Source organism: Desmodus rotundus, chromosome 4 (assembly GCF_022682495.2).
Source record: "Desmodus rotundus isolate HL8 chromosome 4, HLdesRot8A.1, whole genome shotgun sequence".
Classification (NCBI taxonomy): domain Eukaryota; kingdom Metazoa; phylum Chordata; class Mammalia; order Chiroptera; family Phyllostomidae; genus Desmodus; species Desmodus rotundus.
Window position 1 is genome coordinate 35,927,465 of NC_071390.1, and position 22,413 is coordinate 35,949,877.

The following is a 22,413-nucleotide window of genomic DNA, read 5'->3' on the forward strand; positions in this document are numbered from 1 at the left end:
CGGCCAAGGGGAAATATGAGTGAGCGGGGCAGCGAATTCCAAGAAAATGAGAGGTGTATTTACTTGGGAAAGAAATACATTTTTTATCTCTATTTTTCCTTTTGTGGAATGTGTACTCGAATTAAAAACATACACTGTGCCCATTCCTAATTGTCCCTTGCCTGGCTCCTGTAAACATATGAGTCAGGGACGCTTGATTTAGATGCACGCTCCTATAAAAGGACAGTGAGTCCTCCTTCAGGTGCCTCAAAGGACAGGAGATTGTTCTCCTGGGAGCTTACAATTATCTTGCAAATGAAATGCCCAGGCGTCTTCTCTATGACGCGTCAAGATGGTAGCTGTCTATGACTTTCCCAGTAATTAGGCCTTGCAGACTTTGCCCTCAAGGATTGTATGTTCTAGAAGAGGGGCTGATCCAGTTCAAAAATAGTAATATAGTGTAACTGGAGTAAGAGAGACAGTGTAACAACTCTGAGAAAGGAAAGGTTACACTGAATTGAGGCGATCTTGAAGTCCTTTTTATGGTTGGTATCAAACAACAGGTAGAAATTCAGCAGCAGGAGACGATGGGAAAGTAGGACAATTTGACTTGGGAAAAAAAGTGGGGATTGAACGTGCATAGGACAGTGGACAGTGATGTAGGTCCAAGTAGAGGACAGTGAGGTAGATGCAAGTGGTGCACATGCGAGTAGAGGAGGCTAAGGAAAAGTAAAACCGGAAAGGTAAGCTGTGGCCTGGTTATGGACAGTCTTAAGTGTTAGGCCAAGAAATTCGTGCCTAGCTTTAAGAGATAATGAATAAGCACTGGCAGAATTTTGAACGAGGGGTGGGAAACATCAGAGCTCATGGCTGGAAGGGGAAAAGCTGAACGTGTTCCCAAGGCACAATTATCTGGATGGAAGCTTGTCCTAGATTCTGGACACCATTTTGGAGAGACAGTCACTAGGTCTGTGGGAAATAGCAGTGTGGGGGGTGAGGAGTGATGAGGGAGAAGCCGTAGGACGGGGGAGGAGACAAGGTTTTGCACACAGATACTGGAGAAAAGTGTGGAAGTCAGGAGGACCTGGTTTGGAAGGTGTACCTAGTAGAATGTTGTTTGTTTCAACTAACGGACTGGCTTCAACCATATGAACGTGCATTGGCTGTCATTACTGACGAGTACAGGGGTCAGTGAGCTTCAGGAATAGTTGATCAAGAAACTTCATGATGTCCTTGAGGACCCAGGCGTTCCCCCTCTCAGCCCTGCCTTCTGTGCTGATGGCTTTCTCTTTGAGCTGATTCTGCTTGTTATAGAATCCCCACCCCCCTGCCCCTGTGGTCTTGTTATTCTAGGTTCTTTACACCCACCGCCATATTAAGAACTGTGGCTCTCAGTGTCAGAGTTGGGTAAAAATGAAAGGAACTGTTTATTCAAAAGTTATACAGGTTTAGAATAATGGCACAATGTCCCTATTAAGTCCCTAAGTCCCTTTAAAACACCCATAAACACACACACACACAATCCTACCTCTCCTTGCCAAACTAGGCCAGTCAGGGGTACCATATCTCAGGAAAAGAAAATAGAAGTCTGTAGCTCAGGGAGGCTCCTGTTCTTAATCCAAAACCGCATGGCACTTCCTCTTGGTGGGCCAGTGGGAGTCCTTCTGCATTCTTTCAAACCGCATGGCCAAGAGACGGAGCTCTGCATGGCTGCTACATACTGCTTTCCTGCTTTCTAAGCCACATGGTCAAGAGAGCCCCCTCTTCTCTCCCAAGCCACGTGTTTAAGCCCCAGCATGGCTGCCTGGGGTTAAATCCTGGCACGGATCTTCTGCATAACCCCATTTCTGACTCCTCCCACACTGGGTTACACCTGCCAGTAGTCTGGTTTCTTCTGTCTTTCTCAGCTGCCATTGTTAGTCCGGGCAAGCAGGGTGCCATGATGCAGAAGCTGCCTCCAAGCCACTCAGGCAGGTGCAGGAAGCCCCTCTGGCTACATCATATCCTGGGTTAGAGTCACGCCCATCTCCCTGGCTCCAAGTGCAGGCACAGCTTTTTAACCTTATTTTAAAACACTGGCCAAGTTTTTCAGATCTGCAAAGTAGCTTTCAGTGGCCCTGCTCTGCTTCTCTCATCCCCCAAGTGATAACTGTGGGGGTTTTCTCCCTTTTGGGGGATCTTTAGCTCAGCATCCTGTTATATCCTTGCTGTTGCAGGAGGCAGCCTGAAGCTGCAGGACTCCATGTTCTCACCTTTACTCACATCTATGGGAGAGAGAAAACCTTTCCAGAAGTTTCTTTATACAAGCCAGAAAGCTTCATTCTCAAAGGCTTCCATCAAAGCTCTTCTTGTCTTTAGTCCAAATTGGATCACGTGCCTGCCTATTTTTATTAATTGTAGTAAAAAACACACATAACATAAAATACTATCTTAACCATTTTCAAGTGTACAGTTCAAATTACACCATGATAGTTCCAAGTTTAATCAATCTCTTTTATAACTACCCATGATAGGAATCTGGTTAATTCCTGTGAGGGATTATAATAAAGCGATTCTTTGAGCAACGAATAGACTTAAGAATCATAGACCCTTATGTTCCTGGGGAGTCAAGAAACTAGTTCTTCACTAACACCATAGGTCATGACAGATACCCACTCACACCCCATCCCCATGAAAACTCTCCTTGGTTTGGAGCACAGGCCAAAAAGTAGGGTTCATGCTTTCTTTGGCCTACATGGTGTTTTTTTTTACATAAATGAAATAGATGCCAACATTAAAAATCAGGAGACTTAACATAAAAATCTGGCTCATCTTTTAAAATGGAGAGGTGTGGCTCCCTGAGCTGGTGTCAGCCATAGGCTGGAGCAGAAATGCCAGAACTTGGGTCCTGCTATCAAAGGCCCATCCTTGGCCCAGCCAGCCACTCACTGGACTAACCCCACCACTTCACACAGTTGGGGTAGAGGAAGTCTTTCTCCTTTATAATGCATGTGTACCCTGGGAAATTAATCTTGTCGATGAATTAGAATTTACTGTCATTTAATGAATGTTCACTCAGTTCACTTATTCTGATAAACAGACTCCTGAATGAGTTCAAGGAGACTTTCTAGATCAGGGGTATCAAACTCATGTTCACCGGGAGCCACATCAGCCTCACGGTTGCCTTCAAAGGGCCAAAATAATTTCAGGACTATATAAATGTAACTACTCCTTAACTGTTAAGGAGTTGAAATTACATTTGGCCCTTTGAAGGCAAACTGCAGGGCTGATGTGGCCCCCGTGAACATGAGTGTGACCCCCCTGCTGTAGATGGAGCGGCTGTGAACTGTGCTACTCCAAGTGCCGCATAATTGGGAAGTCTTCGTAGTCATTGCCTGCCTGCGCCCTGCATGTTGTCTCCTTCGTCACTGTTACTTACGTTCACCATGCTTGCCAAGACCCGAAGTGCTGGATTCTGATATTTGAAAATGAATAAGATACAGGCGTTGGCCATCAGGAGCCCAACTCATTGGTGCATTGGTTAAAAAGAAAATTAAGCACTGTAATGTTGCCACAGCACAGCGAGAGCGGGGAAGGGGGGGGAAGAAAGGTGACCGTGGGGGGAGAGTGGGCGGAGTTTTCATCGTGGAGGGCACATTTGCACTAGGTTTTATTTGATAAGTAGTTCTCTGAACTTTTTGAAATAAATTAGCTAAGCCTGCCTGTACCGTGCAACAGCTTGAAATTCCTTACTAGTGACTCTCAGGGGAGTGTAAAAGGCAGCCCTCACCTAGCTCGGCAGCATGGGGCCATAAAAATGACCGTGCAAGCGGAAACTGTGCAAAGTGCTTGTTGTAGTCGATGGGAAAATCGAATGATCTGCAACATTTAAGAATTTTGTCAAAACATTGAAAATTCCTCTTACTAGCAGTCATAAATGTATAGGGATATGAAAAACTAGTGCAACTAATATTTGGTGCGCTGTATTTAAACAGTAGAGACATTGAGAATGAATGTGTTCCATTTCGTTGTTAAGAACTTGTCAAGCGTAGTTGGAGCAGCGCTGGCTTTTTGGGTTGTAGAAGCCCGGTATGGAGGGTGCGCCTTCCCTGGGCCTTGGTGAACTGCCATAATCATAAGTCTGGAGTGGATTCCCGCATTTCATCCTTTGTACTTTCAAAGTTGTGAAATACCTCCCAGAGTCTCTTTAATGTGAAATTTTTTTCCCAGCATCAATTCCTCTGGGACGCACAACTGCTTTTGTTATTGACGTCGGTAAGTTTGCCTTCCCTGAGCTTCCTCTGGCTGCATGTGAGCCTCTCAAACAGCCACAGTGTCAGCGTTCCCATGGGCAGCTGTTGATTTTGTACCCATTGACATTTGATTCAGATTTCACTGCCAGCAGTATAATTTTGTGTTTCTTTGCTGCACTTTTATCTCTGTTGGCCAGTTTCCACTTTAAGGATCCATTTTTGGAATATGTCCTTGGTTTTATCACTGAGATATAAGAGGTCAGCACAGCCCCTTGCGTTGTTGTCAATGCATGAACTGATTACAGATGTGCAGTGAGTTTCTGCCAACGGGCGTTGAAAGAAGCAACGTGATTGGGAAACAGATCATGGAGAGCATCTGTGGTACACGTAGTGAGTGATTTGTGTACCGAAGAGCTGGTAGTGGAATTTGTGTGTGATGCAGGTACTCACAATTAATGTGCATTGGTAGCTGGAATGTAAGCCAGCGTTGTTGAGATATGGGTGGTGGTACTGAAACTGTGGTAACTAAAATTCGTGCATGTCAGAATTGTGCAAAGCCAGGACTGTCTGTTTGGACATGGTGAGTGGTTTGTCCCACCCTTTGTTGGAAATTCAGCATCTGTAGCCCTGGACACTGAGCGCCAGTGTGGTCCTTTTTCTATCACTGTGACAGCTAAAATGCTTCCCTCATTCTCCTTTTGTGCATGGGGACAGGGATACTTCCCTGGATTGAACCACTCTGGGTCACTTCATCATTAATCAGAGAGCGCTGAGGGGCACCCACTCTGCTGCTTACATGTCCTTCATCTTCGTTCACGGCCGAGATTCTGGGCAGTTGAGCTTTCCCAGTGACATCCCCACAAGTCTGTGTGGCCTCCCACTTCCTTCATAAGCCAAGGAGGCAGAAATGGCCCTCTCCGGGGAGTCATGTGACTTAGACTCTAGCTGGTCTTCCACACATACCTATGTGCTTGCTTAACAACCTCTTTGACTCCTGATTTCCTCGTCTGTAAAATAGGGGTCATGTATCTGATCTACAGAGCACAGGGAAAGGCATATGAAAAGTGTATACGGTGAAGGTGATGAGTAGTCCGGAGACAGTGAGTAACTGAATCATCAAGATGCATTTCTTGGATTTATATGAAATACAACAGAGCTCTTTAACATCTCAGCAAAATAAACACCCTCAGGTTTTAGACACCCTCTCATGCGAGAAGCTCACTCCGTTTCCTTCTCCACTTTCTGGTGTTTTCTAGTAGGCTTTCTCATTTAGCTCCCTTCATGGTAAAATGCAGCATATTGACTCACAGTCCATTAAACAGCCGCCTGCATAGGACAGACCTTACTTCTCTATTGATACAAGTAACATAGAGCACGAATGAGTTGGTCTTTTGGAGAAGCAGGCGCAGATGGCTCCCAGCTGGTAGCCATTTTGAATGATGAATTTTCAATAGTTTAGAGTATAAATGTCAAGTTAGATTGTTCAGCCTTCTTTTCCTGGTCCAAGAATAAATATTTCAAGTAAAGTCAGCATAAATAGACATGTCTTGGGTTGAACTGAGATGCTGATTACTTACCTGTGGATTTTTAACTTTACGTCTGGATTGAAGAATTTGGTGAAATAAGCATGTTGGTAGAATGTTGTTGGTTTGGCAAAGGTTTCCTTCATCTGTAAAATATTATTCTAAAATTGCTTCAGACTTGCAAGATGTGTAGTGTAGTGAACACGGGTAGATATGTTCTCTTTCTACGTGGCCTGGAATTTGTTGGAGATGGAAAAAATCTATTATGACTTGAGCTTTGGAGAATAAATTATTTTCTGTTATGGATGAAACTACATGTAGAATTTGATTATACTTGGTTTTTTTTTTTCTAATTTTGGCAAGTTGTTTTAGGAAAGCAAAATTATTTAAATCCATGTACATCTGTGATGAAATTTTTGAATAGCTGATAGAGCTTTCTTCCAGTTACAAAAAAATGTTCCAAGTTCCAGCTTAGGTAAACTTTGCCCACCCTTCCCACCTCTCCCTCTATCACTCCCACAGAAACTAAAATCAGAACAGGAGCATAGGATTCCATGTTTATTAGGTACCTTTTTAATATGGGAAAAAGCAGTACTATTACTCTTTAGTCAGGGAACATTACTCCCTGTTTATGAAGTGCAAGTATGAAGTAGAAAGTTAAGGTGACTGTTTATCCTCCAAAGCTGTTACATGCCCATGGCGTGCTCTCTTCATCAGACTTTCCATGATGAAAATGTAACCTTTAAAGGTGAACTATAAAAATATATATTTTCTAATATCAACAATCTTAATTTTAATTGCTTCATGTATTTAAAAATTGATATTCTTAGGCCAAATACATTTGTTACTACGAATAGTTGCTATTCATCAGATGTGAGATTAGCATAAGGATTAAGCTACCTTCCAATTCTTAATCCCCTGTAAGTAATGAGTACAGTAAGTCTTTACAACAGAAAATTAAAATAGTTATTTTTCAAATAGTTATATTTTTAGGTGGACTTCTCCAGAATCTTCTCTCCCTTGTGACATAGGAGACTGCTGTCCATTATCAGAGAGCAGTTAAAGAAACCTAGATACATTGGTAGTATTGAGAAAAGATTCTTTTGATGATGAAGATATCCAGAATTTGGAAGATCTATTTGAAATGACATTAACATACAGCATCTAGAATTAAGAGTAGAACAAGTCATTAAAATACTTAAGGTGTCATCGAATGTTTTTTGAAAATGATTCAAAACCAGGTATTTGTGTCTTGAGGTTTGATTTTAGGAGAGTGAAAACCAGGACAATAATTAGATAAAACGAAACAAAACAAAACAACCCAGCCCTGGCCGGGTGGCTCGGTTGGTTGGAGCATCATTCTGTGCACCAAAAAGTCTCGGGTTTGATCCCTGGTCAGGACACACACCTAGGATGAAGGTTTGAACCCTCGTCAGTGCTAGTATGGGAGGCAACCTCTCAATGTTTCTCCCTCTCTCTCTCAAAAAGAAAAAATTGATAAACGTATCCTCAGGTAAGGATTAAAGAACAAGTACACAAACAAAGAAACAAACAAACAAACCAAACTAGCTAGGACTGAGTTTAGGATTCTTTTCTCCAGAGGCAGAAGACAGTCATTTTCTTCCCAGAGGTTTTGTGGCTTTGCATACTTGGGCATTCCTTAGCTTAACTGACATCATGGTATTTATAGTTTCAGTGCCACAAGGAAGCAATAGTCATTTTAAGCATGTTTCCTAAATTTCAGTTTATATTTCATACAACCGGCATGCATCAACATCTTAGTTTTTGAAAGGGGTTGGTCAGAGTTAGCCACTTAATTGAATTATTCCTTGAATGCAAACCCAACACTTTGGATGCTGTCCTGGCTTATTTAAGAATCGTGGGTTCCTGGAAATTGATTCCTTGTGAGGTTTTGCAGGAATTATTTGGGTTGTGGAAAATGTGTGATGTCCTCTTGAAAGGTGTGTTTTCATCTATTTGAGGATCCATAAAATTGACTTGCTTCAGCGTCCCCACTTCCATGGTTTTTGAAAAGTGTCCCTTTAATTCTTATGGCTTTGTAATTAAAACTGTCTGGATGTCAGTGAAGATGGTGAGAGAGTGCCAGCAGCTCCTGCTACGTTCGTCCCTGCTTGTCTCCTTTCTCAAGGTGCCAAGCGAGCCTCGAGGTAGCCTAGGAACTTCTTACCTCCACAACCCAGTCTGCTCAGCCAGTGACTTCTGCCTCACTATGTCCACATTCGACCTCCTGTCCAACTCAACTTCGCCTCTTTGAAAAGGAAAGTAAGCACTTCGGTTGGGGTTGTCCAGAAGCTCTGGGCATCTTTTTGAAAACATTTGGAACTCACCTGTAAGTTTTCTAGTTCTTTCTTGCCTCTAGGAGAAATCCCAGGTCTTTCTCTGACCTTCCTTCTGTAGCTGCTTTATTAATGTACAGCATCCAGAAATACGAGTTAAAACTAAATTCTTTGAAATATTTAAGGTATGATTTAATACTTATAGAAAATGATTCAAAAGTAGTAGTTCTTTGCACTTGGGTTTTGTGAAGGAGGAAACGGAGGCCGTAATAATATTAACCTAACAAACTAGCTAGAACTTACTTTAGGATTTTTTTCTGAGATATAAGATAGTCATTTTTTTCCTCAGAGGTTTTGTGGTTTCTTTGATTCCAACTCATGCTTTCTGACCTCACCTTGTCCAGTTCCTCTGTCCACCTTTATTTACCTATGTATTTGTCTTGATGGCCATTTAGGACATCTTTATCAGCATAGTTTTCTGGACATAGAGCCTCTGACTTGTTTAGCGCCCTGATTTCTGCCTCTGCACCCCCTGAGTCCCCCCGACTTTCTCCGACTTCTACCATGCCTCAGCCTCCTGCTCCAGGAAACCAGCTTCAGACTGAGGTTCCTGGGCCAGCGTCCACCCACACGCCCAGCAGAGAACTGTGCTTCCTCCTTTTCCTGGGGCAGCTTCACACCCTACCACTCTCATAATTGTCCAATACTAATCGTATATATACCACAGTGTTTATGCCATAGGACCTGACTTGGGGTCAGATGTTGGGTTGAAAAGCTTCACTGATAACATTTTAGGGAAATTTTGACTCCTGGAAAGTGAAGTAAGTATGGCTTCTTCCTATCTGTAGTTACTCGCTGGTTCTCGGCTTATTTGTAGCACACAACAGCCGAGCATAGATGCTAGGTGGCTTTGGTCTGTGCCACGTCTTCAAGTCTGTATTGAGCATGTCTGTGTGCCGACCCACAGGAGGGTGGAGACGAGACACACTCCCTGGCTTGCATGGGAAAGGTGAGCACTGAAGCACCTCAGCTACGCTAAATCAACGCCCTCAGGCCCTGTCTGGTACCTGCATGCCTGCCTTCTAGATCTTTCTTCATGCCTCCTCTTCTGCCTGGGACACTTTGTACACCTTTTCCCTAGCTAGCCCCCCTTTTCTCCTCCTCTAGGTCACAGCATTACTAGGCATGTCCTTGAGCTGACTTTCCTTGACTACCCATGACTGGGGTGGGATCTCTTCTACACACTCAGATGCCCTGCTCTGTTATGGTACTTGGGACTCAGTCCATAGTGAAGGGCTAACTTGTCTTTGCCCTTGTTAGGTCATGAGCTGTTGTATTCCTAGCATCTAGAACAGAGCCTGACCAGAGTAATCAACATGTATTTATTGGGTTAGCCAGAAAGTTTGTTTTTTTCCCATAAGGTGGTTCTAGCAGCACTTAGTTGTCTTTAACTTCATTTGAAACAATTTTGTTAGATTGGATTGTGCCAGCTGTTATATCAGTGTGCATTTAAAAATAACTTAACAAATTGGTAAATTTTTGTGTAGCCATTTTAATATTGAAGATGAAAGAAAATACTCAACTTTTTTGGCATATTATGCTTTATTATTTCAAGAAAGGTAAAAATGCAACTGAGATGCAAAAAAAGATTTGTGCAGTGTATGGAGAAGGTGCCGTGACTGATCAAATGTGTCAAAGTGGCTTGAAAAGTTTGTGCTTGGGTAGATCAGTTGCAGTTGATAGTGATCGAATTGAGACATTAATTGAGAACAATCAATGTTCTACCATGCGGCAGATAGCCAACATACTCAAAATACCCAAATCAATAATGTTATTGGTGAAAATGAAAAGCATGTTCTTTTTATTTTATGGAAAAACACCACACGACCTTTTTGGCCAGCCCAATACAAAAGTTAATATTATCGAGCACTCACTATGTGCTACTCTGTGCTTGGGTTTTCCTATAGAGACCTTACAGCAACTCTCTGAATAGCCACTACAGTTAATGGTACAGAGGAGAAAAGTGGGGTTGACCAGTTATTTGCCCAACGTGATAGCTCGAAAGTGGCAAGCTGGTACTTGACTCTAGCACCACCTGCCTGTAATGGCTAGATTACCACGACGACGAACAAGTAAAGAGATGTCTGAGGAGGCTCCTCGCAGGGACTGACAGGGGGCCTAGGGAATGACCAGGGTGGTTGGTGTTGGCTGGCCACAGATGGTGTTTATTGGAGTCAAATTCCAATAAGCAGTTTATTTTCTCTAAAGGGTGTGACGTTCACTGTGGCTCGTAGGACTTTGGAGATGATGTGGTATAGAAGATAGAGAGCTGACTTTAGCAGTAGGACCCTAAGCTCAGGCTAGCCTCTCTTCCACTCCCAGACAGTGTTGACGTGGGTCAGTTGCAAGCGAGTCTCTCTGAGTCCTGCCGCTTCATACACAGTAGTCACTGCACTGGTGTGAGGCTCCCTGGAGTGTGTGGAGCAGGCGCTTCGACTTCATGGCGATTGTCGCGTGTCTCTGGCATGTTATTTTCTGCCACGGGGCATCTAGTGGGGTTTAATAAAAAGAGATCATATGCAGGGTCATTTCTTAGAAGCTCTGCAAATGAGTTAAGATTTCAGAAGGTTATGTCTTCCAAGCATGTGCTGACAAGGGTGCGCTCCTGCATCCCTGGCATCAATTACTGGATTAAATGGCCAAATTATTTAAGGCAGAAAAAGCAAAGTCTTTAGATTATTTTCTTACTCCTTCCCTACCAACAGTCTTACACTAAGATCTCATTTTTTCATTTTTTCTCTTTAGGTGTCTTAGCTAATGGGAACTTTCTGAGTCTAATTTTATTCACTTTGCAGATGCAGGCATGTAATAGTAGCTAGAACTAATAGGTGATAAAATGGGACCAATGAGGAAACCCTTCTAACTGGGCCTTCCTGCCCTCATTTGGGGACTGATGAACGCATTTATAAATTTACTTGACGTTCAGAACCTGAGTGATTTTTCAGAGTATATTTTGGAGAACCCTTGACTAACCCTTCCCCTACTCTGACCTTTCAAAGTAGGGGCTGTGAGCTGCTCTTGTGAGCTGGGCCTGGGCCAGCTCCCAGCCAGCTGTCCGGCAGCTGCGTGTGTGTCTGTCTGTGTCCCTGACTTGCCTGTACGCTTGTGGACACCAGGAACTGTGTCTTATTCATGGCCGTGGGTCTCCACTTGTGGCACCTAAGGAGGCTTTTTATAAACATTTGTAGGGTGTTATAATCGGTTAGTATGCCCAGCTCCTAAAGCAAGTTTTCAGATTTGTATGTGCATGTTTAAAAAAGATAAAGGACCTGTATTCAGTATAGTATGGTGGTAAAAGTATGGTCTTTGCAAAACAGTCTGGGGATTTTATCCTCACTCTGCTGCTTCCCAGCTGTGTGAAGCATGAAGAAATCTACTTCATAGGGGTGTTACAAAGATTCATTTCCCCAAACATATCCTGTGCCTGTTGTGTGTAGAGTAGAGAGCTTACTTTTGTTTTGCAGAGGCAGACTATAAACAAACCCAGAAAGTAGGAAGATTTCAGGTTGTGGTAAGTATTAGGGAAATAAATGCAATGAAGTGGGAAGAATAATTCTGGTTCGGGTGGTGCAGGAGTGCAGGGGGAAGGTGTTGGAGAAGGTGGCAGCTGGGGACCTGAGAGTGAAGTCAAAGACCCAGAAGGGGTTGCCTGCTGGGCATATTCTCTGGGAGGCGGGGCGGGGGGAGGGGCTGGAGCAAGGGAAATTGAGGAAGGTAATTTATTCTATTCTTAAGTATGAAGATAGAGTTTACATTTTAATGATGAAGACAACTGAACCCATGCACAGGGACAGTGCGGGAGGAGAGGAGAAGAGGCAGGGGCCAGGTCCTGTGGGGCTGGGGTAGCAAGCACACTGACCTTCAGACCCAGGCCAGCACCTTGACTTAGTGCCCGCCCTCCGTTTTGCAGTTTGTAATAGAGGCGCACGTGTAGAGAAATATTTCTCTAAGAAAAACAGCAGTGTGAACTCTGTGATAAATGGCAAGTGAGGTAATGCAAGCATGAGGACGGTGATGGCAAGTGGCCTCTGACGTCACTGTGAGAGACCCGGTGGGGCGGGGTGGGGGGTGGCGGAGAGCGGGCCTGACGAGAGAGGGCATCTGTTTCTCCACGCTAGCCAAGTGTGGCCATGCGGGATGTGGGCTGCAGGAACTAAATCTGCCAAATTTACAGAGAGTCAGAGAGCTGATTTGTATGGGAAATTCCCAGATTTAAAAATGTTGGCTCACGTTTAAAAACAAAACACCTTGGGATGGATAGACAGAAGGCACATGTGGGCTGCCAGTCTAAAACAGCCGCTGAGAGCCCTTTGTGCAGGATGGACGGGGTTAAGTGAAGTCCGACGCCTGGCAACGTGGTCAACCTCTTAGCCTTCTGCCCAGTCCCTAGCCAACACTGAGGGGGGAGGAGGCACTGTTTTAGTAATTGCACTGTTAATGTGTTTAGTGTCTTCAACCATTAGTTTGTTTAATTAACTCTAGCTCCATATTAAAAAGTAAACATTACCCTACTCAAATTTAACTGATTAATGTATGGTAGTTGCTGTTTTTGCCTATTTAATTTGTTTAGTTGTTTGTTCTGTCAATTGGGAGAATGCTATATTCGCGGTAGGAAAGTAAGCATTAGTCTAATTCATGGGATCAAAGTAGAGAAGAGCAAAGGACGCACATTTTTTGGCCACTCATTCTTATGTATCATCTATCTCCTTCCTCTGTGCCGTAGTCTCGCTTCCCTCACTTGTGTTTGCGCTTCGGCACGTTTGGGTCTCCCAGTCTCCAGGCCAGTGTTGGCTGCATGTGAGAAAGAACTGTGGCAAAAATGCCCTTTTGGACCAAAGGATGATGGGGATGTGGCCTCATGCTGTGATGTCATGTTTAGAGGCTTTTCATCAGTTTTAATGAAATACAAATTCAAAGCAAGTTATTACTTTTTTTTCCAAAAAAAACACCTCATTTAGTATGGCCTAACCCACATAGTTTTGTATTACAAGGATTATGTTTGGTGTGTTGCAATCCATCGGCAGTTGTCTTGGGGAATTTTATTCAGCACAAGCATCTCTGACAGTTCTGGTATCAAGTTGGGTTAAGTACTTGTTCATGCACGTTTTGGTCTTGTCTCTGTGTTACAGTTCTGGGGCATCACAGAGAGGAACACTGGGGATAAAAGGATATACTTGAATATTTCTGATTAGAGAAAAGGCTTATAAAAATGCATCTCTTTTTTTCCAAGATTTTTTTTACATTGTTTTAACATGAGATCATTTTATTGTATCAACATGAGCCTAAAGACTTGAAATCATCTTTTTTTTTTCCAGAAAATCTTATCTGTAAATATAATTTCTTAATTGAGTCAATATGTCTCTTAATTTTTGTTACAGATCATGGAGGAAACAAATACACAGATTGCTTGGCCATCAAAGCTGAAGATCGGAGCCAAATCTAAGAAAGGTAAATTGTGAGAGGTGGAAAAATTGGTGGTTTTGATAATAGAGGCTGTGGAAGCACTACATGTTTGCCAGGGGGAAAAATCAACCTTTATTTTTATCATGTTTGTCCCCAAATATTTGTCAAATAGCAGTATTTGGGGAGGTTTATCATAATTAAAAATAATGTACAGCCTTTTATCCAACAACAGGAAAGATATTTTTAAGTATTTTCTTATAATAGAAATGTTATTAAAGAAGACACCAGAGCAACTTACGATTTCAAGGATGCCCGCTCATGTGACGGGCCCGAGTCACGGGGACTCCACGCGTAGTCACACATTCGCGGTGTGTAAACTCCCAGTGTGTACACTTGTTTATGAACCACGCTGATTTGTCTTCCCTTCTGTGTGAAACGAACCTTAGATTTTCTTTTTTGACTGATTGTTCTCCTCTTCTCCTACCAGGTGGTGAAAAACTCACTAGGTTTCCGTCTTTGGTGGAGCATTTCCCTTGTCTGTGCTCTGCTTTATCCTAGAGGACACTACCCAGTGCATGCATGGTGGTCAGAAATGAAAGTCTAGGCACCCTTAGTTTTCTCCCAAGATTACATAGTATTTTCAAATGTATTTTTATAGATGTTTTTGCTTTTCAAAGGATACTCAGTAAACCCTGTTGTGCATACTTCATTAAAGATGCATGGAGTCATTAGGAGATAATAAAAAACACCATCGAACAACTCAAAACACAGTGATTGTGAGCTCAGCCTCGGCCTTGTGGTCTAGCTTTTGGTGTTTAATTTTGCATTTGCTGCCCCTTCTTCCTATGTATGACTTTTATTGCTAACTGATGGGAAATGCTGCACGATCTCTCAAACTTCCTTTCTTATTTTAGTCCAGATTGCCTTCTTTTAATCTAATTTCATTAGAGTTACTCATCACATGGAATGTAAATTATTTTACACTTGTTCTTCTGAGTGTTATCAGCTGGACTTCGGTGGACTGGAATTCCTACAGAAACTTGATCTTGTTACTTCCTTATTTGTGATCATGGTGGCAAGAAAGGGTACTCCAGTGTGCTAGACGGTCGTAGAAGACATGATGGATATTCAAGTTTAATTCCATTGCTTTGTATAAGCCTTGCATTTGCCAAGTGCTGTAGGGTATATTCTCAGTTAATCTTCAGTGTGTTGAGACGTGTTATATTCATTATGCAGAAGAAGAAACTCATTATTATCTACTTGTTTGGTTGTTTGCAGCTACTTAAAAATCCCTGGCCAACTACAGCACTTGAACAAATCGGAACTTGAACATACACTGGATCCTCTTTTCCTATTAGGTATTTTACTTAAAGAATGAAATTAGTATAGTAATTTTTATTACTATCCTAATAAAATGTTATCTGTTCAGTGCCCAAAGAACCCTCCCCCCAGGAAATATGGACATTAAAAGAATTGCAGATAATTGCACACGGCTTATTCTCTTGCATTACCCATGCTGTAGTCTCCCCCCACCCCACTCTCACAGGAAACTGAGACTGTGGTTAATTTTTTATTTAAAATGTGATGACAAGTTTGGATATTTTAGATAATATGGAGATGAATAGGTTAGGTAACATTTTAGATTAGTTTCCAGCCATTGACACACTAAACGCATTCAGAATGGCCACAACTATATTCCACATTTTGATTATATGTTTTGCTTTGAAAATAAGAATATTTTAGCAGTACATTTGAGTGCATTTAGCATAGTTTCCACATGATTAAAGTTAACCTTTGGAATTGTGCCTAAGAATTGATCTTTCCAGGCCTCAGTCTACAGAGAACATTTTATTTTTGATACTTTATGAACTGCTGTGAATGTATACAATACTGTATGACTGTATCATGAGCAGAATGTGCCCAAAGAGAGGGGCTGAGCTCAGGAAAGAGAGAAAAAGTCAAGAATTTTTCTCAGAGGAATTTACTCTTCAGAATTTACTTGAATTGCTTATATTACTTAAGCACACAGCTGCTGAGTCGGTTCTTGGCTAACATCCCTGTTATGTATATTCCTGTATTACTTTTAAAATGGTTTGATTCAGAGATGAAATTTGTTTGACTATAATTTGTATTGAGTAAAAGGCAAAATGGAAATGGCAGGAAGAATTTTGGAAAGTAATTATTTGCCTTTTCGTCTGATGTGCCTATCTACCTCTGAAAGTTCTAGAGGAAAGAGTTGTGGGTCTTTATTTTAAGCCTTGTTCCTTCCAAACTTTTCTTATTCAAGAGAACAAAGACTATAAGTGTATATGTGGACTGGGTCCATGTTTTGGATGGTTATTACATTTTCAATGCCACGGTGACGTGAAGATTTGGAATACACAGATACTCCCCAGACTGAGCTTGGAGAGACAATGCGCCCATGGGTTTGTGTTGGGTTTTTCTTTCTAGATTTATGATGCTTATTGGTTGAATATTTGAGCCTAGACAAACATTTTTCATGGCTACTGTTACCACAGTCTGTCCACCCCCCCCTTTTTTTTTACCTTATTGGAATTTAGTTCTATGCTTTTGAAGTGAATTTCCAGTAGTCTTGTCCAGACTTTGTTTTTTAAGCCATCAATCCTTTATCAGAGCAGTGTTTGAGCAGCCGCACGGCTCCTTTGGTTCAAGTGCTGCCAGGATGCTGCCTGGCAGGAAGGCAAAAAGCCAGCAGCCTGAATTTGCCATCAGAAAGTTCAGATTCTTCTCTGGAGCTTAGGTTCATAGGTCTGGGGTGGACCTGGGGAGCGACATATTTAACAAGTTCCTCTGGTGATTCTTAATGGTTAAGCTGAGTTTGGGAATCAAAAATCTCACCATTTTGACATGGCAATGCGATTTAGTGACTAAGGAGACCACGTGCTCAAAAGACAGTGGATGATGACTGCAACTGAAAAGTAGGTAGAGCCCTTCAGCGCTCTCTTCTGGGTGGCGTCCATGCTGGTTTTCAAAGAACCGAACTTTTATGGATTCGTTCAGTTTTAGTTTGTGTCACCTTTGCAGTCAGGCAAGGTGGATAAGTTTAGCGTGATCAGAACTTGGTTGTTCTGTGCCTGTGGGAATGAACCTTTGGGTAAAAGACCGTCTGGTGTTTATCTTCCCTCTCTAGCCCCGGTCCTGCTTCACCATCCTTCTTACCCTTCCTTTTCCCCTCTCTCTGCTTCCCTTTCACTCCATCCCATCCCCTTTTAATCATACAGGATATTGTGAAAACTATAATAGCAACATTTTCATTTAGTAAGCAAGACATTTGGGGGAAATACTTGTTTTTTAAAAAAATAAACTCCAGGGATACAGATTTTTAAAAAAATTCTTGAGTGTTTGAAGTTATGGGAAGGTGGAACCTTCATGAGAGAGAGGCACCAAAAACTAAGAAATTAAGATTCGATGTAATGGACATTTAAATAGGCAACTCTAGGATTGACTTAACGAAGGTGATAATTAAGAAAAATAAAGCAATACATAGTATTTTTTCTGTATAGCACACATTTATTTTGAGTAAAAGTAAACAAAACTGTTTCTAACTCTTGGAGTCAGAATACTAGAGTGTTCCGCATTACCTAGAAAAACCCGGGTTTGTGCTCGTCAGACCCGCGTTATAAGGTGTTAATACTGCAGACCTTCCTAGCATAGGATAACTTCAGGCACGCATTAAAATTCCAAATATGCTGTTGTGAATCACAGCCTTTCTAAAATAAATTCAGTTTCATTAAAGTACAAACAGCGTTTTGAACAAGTTTGATTGTTTTGCCAAATAAAGGTCCTTACAGACATTCTTTAACAAATAAATAAAAGATTTGTAATGAGAATTTATTAAGCTTGTATAATTGTGCTATGTGCTCCACGGAGCTAGGTGAGTGTGTTCTCTTAAATAAGGTCAGCATTTTTCTTTTTCTTTCTTTCTTTCTTTTTTTTTTTTTGTCCTTACCCAAAGACATTTTTCATTGGTTTTAGAAAGAGATGGAGGTAGAGAGAGAGAGAGAGAGAGAGAGAGAGAGAGAGAGAGAGAGAGACATCTGTGTGAGAAAGAATTATCAATCAGTTGCCTTCTCGTACACACCCTGACCGGGGATTGAACCCGCAACTGGGTATGTGCCCTGACCAGGAGTCAAACCCATAACCTTTTGGTGTATGAGGCAGCACTCCAACCAACTGAGCCACACTGGCCAGGGCAAGTGAACATTTTTCATACTGTTGTCTTTTTGCTCTTAATTTGCTCATCAATCTTTTTCTTCTTAGACTGGCAAATGTAAATGTGGGTAAAAATTGTTTAAACTTTTTATGCCAAATTCCCAATAGACGAGGTCAGCATTAATGAAGCTTTATTGTTTTTTGTTCTGTGCAGGAGTTGTCCCGCAAACTTTAACTAAGTGATACAGCTGTGCTCGGAAAGTGCTTATTTGACAATGTAGGTGCCCAGGACTAGCAGGAGTGAAAGGTGTTGAGTGGATTGCTTGATGTATCCTAGTTTGGAGGTGGTTTGGCACCAAGTTTAGCCATTCTCTTTGTCCAAGAATAAACAAGAGAATCATCAAAATTCCATGAGGTTTTAATAATTTTGGTTGCATTTCACCAGAATAGAACATTTTTGCATGAGAAAAACTGTAGAGTGTTCACTTAATTTTTTTCAGGGGAAAATGTTTTGTTGAGGGTCCTTATAGTTTGGGTGTTCATGTGGGACAAGTTGTGGCCTTTAACACGGGATTATGACCTATTAGTGTATCAAAAATTAATTTTAGGTGGTCACAACCAGCATTTAAAAGATAGAACTGGATTAAAAAAAGGAAACATCAGCGTGTCAGAGTACGATGAAACTGTCAGTCTTACGTGCCCCTGTTTATGTGTATGCATACCAACATACACATTAGCAGGTCGTGACGCGAGGTGGGTGACGAGGTCAGAGAGGTCAGAGAACACTGTTCTGGGTGGTCAGTTCCCCAAAGAGTAAGGAGCACGTGCATTTTGTTCATCACTGTATGCATTGGAACTAGTACATCCTTGGCACTCAGTAAATATTTGTAGATTGTCTGACCCCTCTACCCAAGTCAACCATGGTTATAGCAGAGCCACAGATACGGATGGGAATATATAGCCACTAAGGGTTTATGCAGGAAAAAAGTTTAGAATCACAACCTTCACACAGAACTGGCATTCGCTGCTGTGAAATCTGTCAACTAATGATTTTTTGAAAATATGATCAGTAATTACTCTATAATGTGTAAATTTAAAAGCAGCGTGAGGTTTCTTAAGAACCAATGAAAAATTTTATAAAGTAAAGAAAGGAAGGGAGGGAGGAAGGAAGGAGGTTGAATGAAACAGTAAGTTACACTATCCTTCCCAGAGGGTAACTGGCGGCAGGTCTTGATCTGCCTTAGCTTTCCTGCCGTTACGACCACTGTTTCTGTTTTTGGAAGAGCTCCGTCCCCTTCAGCCGTCTTGTTTCCTGAGCAGATGCTTTTATATCTCTTGCCTTTAGTGAAGAAGGTGCCGTCCCAGGATCCCTTCCGTCTGTAGTTCGTTCCTCTGTTAAACGCCATGAAGACAAAGGGCGAAATGCATTTTATTTGCCTTCCTTATAGTAGGCAATGGGCTAGGTGTGTTAACCTGTGTTATCTCTGTTAACCCTCACAATAACCCAGTGAATGACCATGATTGTCCCCATTATACACATTAATAAGTGATGTGGAGAGATGATACATTTAAGGTCAGAAAGTTCGAAGTGGTGGAGTTAGCACAAATCCAGATTTCAAAGATCAAGTGTTTCCCTCAACTTGTAAGCACGCACATAGTGCACTGATGAATGATCACCAAAAGAATGTAGATTTACCAACACATTAATTTAAGAAGACTCAGGATATGTTTGTTTTCACGAACAAAGGCAATTCTACCCCCTTACATTTTTGAAGCTTGCTGGGCGTCTTGTCTTTAAAAATTTTTGACATAGATATATTTTTATCGTTCTTGTGCTTTTTGCAGTATCTTTCCTTTTCCCCTTTTTTGAGATTCATTAGTGGTTTTACTCGTATTTATTTACTGTTAGGTGGAGCAGTGGTTCTCAACCTGGGCCGATTTTATTCCCCAGGGGACGTTTGGCAGTATCTGGAGACATTTTTGGTTGTCACAACTGGGAGATGGTGCTACTGCTCATCGAGTGGGTGGAGGCCAGGGATGGTGCTAAACATCCTCCTTACATGCACGGGACAGCCCCCGCAACAAGAATTTCCCACTGTACAATGTTAGTAGTGTGAGGTAGAGAGACACTGAGCTGGAGGAGCAGGCATGATTTCAGGGACCGTTGTCTGCATGGCACCGGATTCTTACCAGAACATTTCATGAAGCCGGGGGCACTGTGTAACCGGCTTCCCTTTGCAGCATTAGAAACAGGATAGATTGCACATTAGTGACTCCCGAAGGATGAGTGTCCCTTGGTAACACATAGGTGAACTGACCGACTTTCGTAAAAGAGAAAATGTGGTAGGATGACAGGTCTACAGATTTAAAAAGACACTGGAATCAATTTTGAATTATATGATTTGTGCAGCTTCAGCTGCTTGTTCGTTCTTCACTGGTGGTTTAAGTTGTGCCTGCGGCTTCAGTGCCAGGGGGCAGACCGGCTGCCCTTCCGTTCCTGCTGCCTGTGTACCTGTGGTAACTGTGACCGTGTCTAAGGATTGTGACCACCTCTGATCACCAGGATGGTGCTGTGCACTACCGTCTTGCTCTGGTGATGGCACCAACGTTTGATAGTTTCCCGAACCACGTGGGGCCCTTCACTCATTTGTCCCTGCCCTGCCATGGCATTGCTGGGCAGAAGTAAGTGCCACCTGTCAGGCCTGTCAGTAGCAATTACATTATTTCCATGAAGCCGTTTTGCAGTGGCAGGCCTTGATGAGGCATTTCTCATTAGTTGAAGAAAACAGCTTAAATCGAAGTGGCATCTCATTTCTTCAAACGTCTTTTTGTGCCATTAAAGCGTGGTTTGTGGCTTAACACCTTGGTATTAACAGACATTTTTATCAAAAGATACCAGAGAGATTTCAGGAGGGAGTTGCATTCTCTTTATATCTTGTTGCCAGAAATTACTCTTAAAGCAGAATAAGTCCTGCCTGAAATAAAAATAAAATGAGACCATAGCATATGTTTGTTTTTAGCTGTTTGGTCTGTGCAGATAGTTGTGTGTTATTACTTTTTGAAAATGGGCTTATTCTATACACACGCATTTCTGCAATTGGATTTTTCCACTTAAAAAACTGAGAAGTCATCTGCCATATAAGCACATAAATAATAATGATACTGTTATTTTTGTAGCCATATGAAATACCATTGTGTGTATGTGGGGTATGAATATATCATATTTTGACAAATCTGTTTTGATGGACATTGGATTGGGTTCTATTTTTTCTACAAGGAATTCCAAATTTGTCTACTTGTACAAGCTTTCCTGTTACATAAATGCTTGCAAGTAGAATTCTTAGGTGACAGGTAATGAGGAACTTTCACATTTTTTAGGATTGCCACCTTGTCCTCTCCAATGACTGTTGCACTGCTAGCAGCAGGGACTGACTTTTGGAAGGGGAATGGCTCTTCCCATATCTTTGCCAACACTGCGCTTTTCTCTCCTTAGTCAGTTAAATAGTGAAAATATGTTGTCTCATGTACTGCCTTAATAGAAAAGTGAGCATTTTTCATCTTAATCTATGGAACACTTATCTGTAGTATTCTGTGAATTGTCTGTTCTTCCCTTTTTTTTTTAGTTCCTCACCTGAGAACATGTTCATTGACTTTAGTGGGGAGGAAAGGATGGAGGGAGAAACGTTGAAACATTGACTGGTTGCCTCCTGTCCGCACCCTGACCAGGGACCAAACCCACAATGTAGGCACGTGCCCTGACCCTGGATTGAATCCTCAACCTTTTGGTGAATGGGATGAATTCTAACCAGCTGAGCCACCCGGCCAGAGCTGTTACTCCCTTTTGTTGATTTATTCATATCCTTTCCCTATTCTAGTGAGTTGGTCATCTTTTTTCTAATGAAATAAAGACATCTAAATTATTTTTTCCTACTCAGAATTTTAGGATTACTTAATGCTTCTCTCTAATTGTATCATCCAAATGGCTCATTTCTCACCATTAATATTTATTCACAAGTAATATATGGATCATTTTTTCCTCAAACTAGAAAAAAGTGAATTGACCTTAAATAGTAATAATGTATTAATCTTTGGATGTAGAAAACTATGCGTTACCTTTTAGGATACTGGATTTCCAAAGTAAACTGCATAAAGATTATATCTTCAATATGAGTAGCATGGAAGTTTTATATGCACACACGTGTGTGGATGTGTGTGTGTGCTTGTGTGGCGAGGCATGACACATACGTGTAATATTATACAAGAACTATCAAATTTTTGAGTTTATGTAACAGAAACAAGACCCAGTAAGTTGTTTGGCTTTGGTTTTGTATTTTATTGGAAAATATTTCTGAATTTTTTCCCGCCCCTTATATTCAAGGCTAGGACACTGAAATACATTATTTGGGATTGACTTGGATTCCATTTCTAAACTGTCTCCATTTCTCGGGTGGGATCCATGAGTAAGAGTATTTAGTCTCTGGTATCATTTACTTCCTCTTCAGGAGTACACTTTGCTGTCTTTGTGCGTGCAGTCCGGTCTTTCTCAAATCTGACCCGGCGGCAAGGAGTCCTGACTGGTTTCACTTATCACGGAGGCGTGTGTGGACTCAGAAAATGAGGGACAGGAAAGCAAGGAGGGCTTCCAGCCACCACAGATGAAACAATATGTCCCTCTTTCTTCGGCTTTCACCATCGAATGAGTATATTCTAATCTAATCATCTTGGGTCAGATTTTCCTCCTTTGGT

At 41.8% G+C, this 22,413-nt stretch overlaps 1 protein-coding gene across 2 annotated transcripts in view; it reads left to right on the forward strand.

Annotated features, from left to right (window-relative positions):
* The window catches only part of BICC1 (BicC family RNA binding protein 1), a 266,319-nt gene that overhangs the window by 139,590 nt on the left and 104,316 nt on the right, over nucleotides 1–22,413 (forward strand). For both annotated transcript variants that reach the window (XM_024561219.3, XM_071221225.1), the window contains exon 3: nucleotides 13,470–13,539. In XM_024561219.3, the coding sequence (XP_024416987.2) occupies nucleotides 13,470–13,539 (70 nt within the window). The remainder of the gene's footprint in view (nucleotides 1–13,469; nucleotides 13,540–22,413) is intronic.